Below are 6543 nucleotides of genomic sequence, written 5' to 3' on the forward strand. Positions count from 1 at the left end.
TCCCCTCACTGTCCTCCTTAACCTATCACTTTGACCAAGGTTTTGGTGGTTATTCTAAAGACACTATAATTTCTGATGGTTCCAACCAACTTGCGTTTATACAGTTTGACTGCAGTCTCCAGTACTGTGGTTGTTATTAGCTGAAATAATTTCTTAACTTTATCATAACTTGATGTCATTAGCATTCTTTCTAATGTGTTGAACTCAGATGTTGGTTACCTTTTTTCAGGGACCAGTCAAACGTAAGGAGAATGCACACAGCAGTGAAACTGAATGAAGTCATTGTAAATAAGTCTCACGATGCCAGACTGGTTTTGCTAAACATGCCTGGACCACCAAAAAATCAAGATGGAGATGAAAACTGTATCCTTTTGTGTAACATCCTTTCCGCAAATAGTCTTGCAAAAATGGCTTTCCAAATAATAAATCATCATCATTCTAGTCGAGGTTCTTCATGTCTAAACTGATCAGAGCTGTATTTTTAACATCTGAACAATTTAGGTTTTTTCCCTCAGAAGATTTTCTAAAAGGTTCCAGTGATCTGTTTTTCCAGATTGTGTTATTTAGAAATCAAAAGATAATTAACTGGATGTTCTATGCTTGAATAGAAAATTGACTGGACACAGTATGCTGTCTAAGTGAAGTCTGCCAAACTAGCCTTCAAACAAGAGTCATCCACGTTAACTCTGCTATCTTCCCAAAGATGCTGCCAGATCTGCTGAGTTTTGCCAGTGATTAATGTTATTGTTTTCAAAAATTGCTTATCCACGTAGATGATTCAAATGCCAAGGTTTGTTTCCCTAATTTCTAATATTCACTGTCCACTTGTTTTCACTTTCATCTTGGATTTCTTAAACTGAAGAAAGTGCCTGTACTGCATTCAAGTCAACTCCAACTTCAGTGGTGCTTTGCTGCTACTCGTTTGAAATTTTTACTTGGTTACTCTGACCACTTTTCAGCCGCTGACCATTTTATTTATATTACATTCTATGGATTTCTTTAAGTTTGGTTGCAGACTGTTGTAGGAAAAAATATCAAAAAAAAGTCTTAAATTCTGTGTTCCATAGTAAAGGAGATTTTTATTCAGATACCTTTTGCCACATATGTGGGAGAGGCCAGAGATCACACTGAAATTGGCTTTCATGTTGGGCCCAGTTGCACGTTTAACTATAGCTCAGATCTGAAGTCAATGATGTTCTGAGTTTCCCAACAAAATACAATATTTTTATCCCTTTTGTATTACATTACATGCAACATTGATATCATAGTTAGCCACATCTTCCTAATCTATAAATCCAATCCAGTAAACATATAAACAATGATTGCCAACTAGCCCTAGGTATCGATAGCCCTAGGTCTTCCCATAAACTCATGATGTCTACAAGATAGCTCTATCAACTGTCTTTGGAATCTTACAATGCTTCTGACCATTTTATTCTTTCCAGGATATCTGCTAGCTACACTGCATTATTTGAAAAATGTGATGCTGGAAAAACACAGCAGGCCAGGCAGCATCCGAGGAGCAGGAGAATCAATGTTTCGGGCATAAGTCCTTCAGAGACCCTGAAGAAGGGCTTATGCCCAAACCGTCGATTCTCCTCCTGCTCTGATGCTGCGGGCCTGCTGTGTCTTTCCAGCATCACATTTTTCAACTCTGGTCTCCAGCATCTGCAGTCCTCACTTTCTCCACACTGCATTATTTACCAATAACTTATTTAGTTGCTTTTCACTAAGAACTGTTCCAAATTCTGTACTAATGTCAGCATGGCAGATAAGAAAGGAGATTTAATTTCTAACAATTGTTATAAAGTCTTTAAAATCAACTCAAACATAAAATTACTGTGACGCAGATGACCATTTGAGAACAACCCCTCTCTCACTTCAACCTGAGAGATCAAATACAAGTCCTTCTGACTTGCAACTGCAGTTTACGACACCAGTTATTTATATGCTATAAGTTGATTTTAACCTCGTCTGTTTAATTAAAATCTTTACTCTTAAACACTTCCCTTTACTAATTATATTTTCTTAATAAAAGCATCTATTCAAATTCCACTGTTGAGTGAAATTTAACCACTTTACAATTTTACCAAGCCATTGAACAAAGCTTGTTTAAATTCTACACATATCCAGGGGACATAATCAGGGAACATAACCACATCTTCACCAGCTCGATCAGGGTAGTCTTGAGGAAGAGTGTATCCACGATAGTTTTCTTGAACAGTATGTAATGGATTGCTTTCTCCTTCATCTGTTCCCAGATCTGTACTGAGTAATGAGATAGGAATAATTAATGACCTCATAGTTAGAGATCCTCTTGGAAGGAGCGCTCACAGTATGGTAGAATTTAGAATATAGATGGAGAATGTGAAAATAAAATCCAATACCAGGGTCCTGTGCTTAAACAAGGGACACTACAATAGGATAAGGGAGCAGTTGGCTAAAGTAGACTGGAAGCAAAGATTTTATGGTGGGACAGTTGAACAATGGAGGGCTTCCAAAGCAATTTCTTCAAAGTGCTCAGCAGAAGTATATTCCAGTGTAAAGGAAGGACTGTAGGAAAAGAGGTAATCTGCCATGGGTGTCTAAGGAAATAAGGGAGGCTATCAAATTGAAAGACAAGGCATAAAAAGGGGCCAAGATCAGTGGAAACTAGAAAATTGGGAATGTTTTAAAGGGCAACAGAGCCATAAAAAGAGCTATAAAGAACAGAAAGATAGAACATGAGGAAAAAAAGTAGCTCAGAATATAAAGATAGCAAAACTTTCCAATCATATATAAAAAGAAAAAGAGTGGCTAAAGTAAAATTGGTCCTTTAGAGGATGAGAAGGGGCATTTAATTATGGGATATGATGAAATGGTCAGGCGCATTGAATAGGTATTTTGTATCGGTCTTCACAGTGGATGACACGAATTATATGAGGGCATAGGTTTAGGGAGAGAGGGGAAAGATATAAAAGAGATTACAGGGCAACTTTTTCACACAGCGGGTGGTACATGTATGGAATGAGCTACCAGAGGAAGTGGTGGAGGCTGGTACAATTGCAACATTTAAGAGGCATTTGGATGGGTATATGAATAGGAAGGGTTTGGAGGGATATGAGCCGGGTGCTGGCAGGTGGGACTAGATTGGGTTGGGATATCTGGTCAGTATGGACGATTTGGACCAAAGGGTCTGTTTCCATGCTGTACATCTCTATGACTCTAAGTGACACAGACAAAGGTAAGTGAAGACCTGGAAATGGTCATTATCATGGAAGAGGCCGTATTGGGCAAGCAAATAGAGCTAAGGATAGACAAGTCTCCTGGCCCTGATGCAAGGTTACTAAAAGAGATGGCAGGAGAAATAGCAAGTGCACTTGTGGTAGTTTTCCAAAACCTGCTGGATTCTGGGGTAATTCCAGCAAGTTATAAAACAGCAAATGTGAATCTCTGTTGAAACAAGATGGTAGACAAAAGATAGGGAATTATAGACTAGTTAGCTTAATCTCTGTCGTGGGGAAGATGCTCGAGTCTATTATCAAGAAAGAAATAGCAGGGTATCTAGATAGAAATTCTCCTGTTGGGCAGACACAGCATGGGTTCATGAAGGGCAGGTCATGCTTAACTAATCTTTCAGAATAATATGAAGACATTATGAGCAAGGTGGACAATGGAGACCCAGTAGATGTGGTGTACCTCAATTTCCAAAAGGCGTTCGACAAGGTGCCGCACAAGAAGCTGTTGCATAAGATAAAGATGCATGGTGTTACATGTAAAGTATTAATATAGATAGTGGATTGGTTGACTAACAGGAAGCAAAGAGTGGGAATAAATGAGTGCTGTTCTGGTTGGCAATCAATGGTGTACTTCAGGAATCAGTGTTGGGACTGCAACTATTCACAATTTATATAGATGATTTGGAGTTGGAGACCACATGTACTTTATCAGAGTTTGCAGATGATGCAAGAGGAGTGGAGAGCAAAGTGTGCAGAGAATCGTGAAGCTTTGCAGATGAACATAGATACTTTAATTGAGTGGGCAAAGGTCTGGCAAATGGAATATAATGTTAATAAATGTGAAGTAAAGGACTATTATTTAAATGGTAAAAGGTTGCAGCATGCTGCTATGCAGAGGGACCTGGGTGTCCTTGTGCATGAATCAGAGGGTTGGTCTGCAGGTACTACAAGTAATTAGGAAGGCAAATGGAATTTTGTCCTTCATTGTTAAAGGGATTGAGTTTATGTTGGGAGGTTAAGTTACAGCTGTACAGGGTGCTGGTGAGGCCATACCTTTGGAGTACTGTTTTGGTCTCCTTTCTTAAGAAAGGATGGACTGGCACTGGAGGGGTGAAGATGAGGTTCCGGAGTTGAGGGTGTTGGCTTATGAGGAGAGATTGAGTAGACTGGGATTATATTCATTGGAATTTAGGAGAATGAGGGGAGTTCTAATAGAAACATGTAAAATTTATGAAGGGAATAGACAAGATAGATGTTGAGAGGATGTTTCCACTGGCAGGTGAAACTAGGACAAGAGGGCATAGCCGCAAAATTAGGGGGAGCAGATTTAGGACTGAATTGAGGAGGAACTTCTCCACCCAGAGGGTTGTGAATCTGGAATTCCCTGCCCAGTAAAGTAGTTGACACTGTTCAGTAAATGTTTTTTGAAAGTTTTTTGAACAGTAAAGGAATTAAGGGTTAGGGTGAGAGGGCAGCTAAGTGGAGCTGAGGTCATGAAAAGATCAGCTATGACCTTGTTGGGTAGAAGAGCAGGCTTGAAGGGCCATTTGGTTTTCTCCACAATTATCTAAAAGTAAAAATTCAGAATACTGTAGGATCAGATATTTCCTTCCACTTTTCATGAAATAACAAACTTGGCACTGTGGCTAAACTAAGCCTTTCAAAAATTACCCTTATTAGAATTCTTATATGTTTAGAACTGCCTGTTCATAGTAACCTGATTAACTTCCCTAATGTTTCTTTCTACGAATAATCCATTTTGTGTTTGATAAGAAAAAGCCACAAGCGGCCATTTTATCAACTTTAGGTGATGGCCCACTACAACACAAATAATGAACAATTGTACTCTAGTTTCAGAGTTACAACTTATACTAAGTCTGGAATGCATTGAAGACATGACCTGAGAGCAGTTGGATATTCCCTCATAGCTGGGCTTCACACAGGTTGTAGTGTAACTGTGTCTAATGTAAAATCGTCCCAGAGTACAATCTGTTCTGATATAACGTGATCATTCCATTCCCATGCGATCCCATGTTATAAAAAAAGAAATTTGCCTGGTAGCAGCATCATTTAAACCAACGGGACCATAATTGCATTATAGCCAATACAGGTAAGGAAAGTTCGTGTTCCAGAACTAATGGTCTAAATTCTTCAATCACGTTATAACCAATTCACGTTGAAGAAATGCACATTATAGCAGAGCCAACTGTACCTGAAAATGTTAATATTGATATGAATTTGATGGTATAGTGGTAATGTCACTGGACTAGTAATGCAGAGACGCAAGCTAATGCTGTGGTGACTTGGGTTTAAATCCTGACACAAAATCTGGTGGAATTCAAATTCCATTGTTAAGTATTGAAAATAAAGCTAGTCTCCGTACTGGTGACCTTGAAAGCCAATATTGACTATTGTAAAAGACCTTCTGGTTCAGTGTATTTTAAGGAAGGAAATCTGCTGTCCTAGGCCAATCTGGCCTGCTTTGACTCCAGCCCCAACCATGTGGTTGACTCTTAACTACCCACAGATTTGGCCTAGCAAGGCACTCTATTGAAAGAAAATTAGTGACCGAGAACAAGAGCTGGTCTTGCCAGCAGTGCCCACATCCCATGAAGACATTCTTTAAAAAGTAAACTTCCATCTGCTGTCTTCCGACATGGCTTTTTGGCTGCTTTTATATCTATAATTAATTTGATGTATAGTCTACGCTGTGAATTGTATGCTAAGTGCACATTGCAGTCTGCAGATATCATCCTGGCAATGGGATAAGTTAATTTTGAAAGGCCAAATAAACTAATTTGTGGAAATGGGTTTACATTTAATTAAGTTTCCAAATTTCAAGTCATTAAATATTTTTTCAAATGTAAGATGTTGTTTCTTTTTAATTTGATTCTATTCTAAGTGGAGAAAGTGAGGTCTGCAGATGCTGGAGATCAAAGTTGAAACTTTATTGCTGGAACAGCACAGCAGGTCAGGCAGCATCCAGGGAACAGGAGATTCGACATTTCGGGCACAGGCCCTTCTTCAGGAATGAGCAGAGAGTGTTCAGCAGGAGAAGATAAAAGGTAGGGAGGAGGGACTTGGAGGAGGGGCGTTGGAAATGTGATAGGTGGAAAGAGGTCAAGGTGAGGGTGATAGGTCGGAGGAGACTAACTATCCGTGATCCCAGTCTGGTTCACTGTGATCCTGACCTAATTAAATGTGATCCCAGTCTGCTTTACCGTGATCCTGACCTAACTATCCGTGATCCCAGTCTGGTTCACTGTGATCCTGACCTAATTAAATGTGATCCCAGTCTGCTTCACCGTGATCCTGACCTAACTAT

At 39.4% G+C, this 6543-nt stretch overlaps 1 protein-coding gene across 4 annotated transcripts in view; it reads left to right on the forward strand.

Annotated features, from left to right (window-relative positions):
- slc12a4 (solute carrier family 12 member 4) overlaps nt 1-6543 on the forward strand; it is a 165176-nt gene that overhangs the window by 137235 nt on the left and 21398 nt on the right. For all 4 annotated transcript variants that reach the window (XR_006314143.1, XR_006314144.1, XM_043707018.1 and 1 more), the window contains exon 23: nt 230-363. Coding sequence is in view for 2 of the 4 variants with exons in the window: in XM_043707018.1 (XP_043562953.1) it covers nt 230-363 (134 nt within the window). In the remaining 2 variants the exon portion in view is untranslated. The remainder of the gene's footprint in view (nt 1-229; nt 364-6543) is intronic.

This window comes from Chiloscyllium plagiosum, chromosome 17, assembly GCF_004010195.1.
Source record: "Chiloscyllium plagiosum isolate BGI_BamShark_2017 chromosome 17, ASM401019v2, whole genome shotgun sequence".
Taxonomy (NCBI): domain Eukaryota; kingdom Metazoa; phylum Chordata; class Chondrichthyes; order Orectolobiformes; family Hemiscylliidae; genus Chiloscyllium; species Chiloscyllium plagiosum.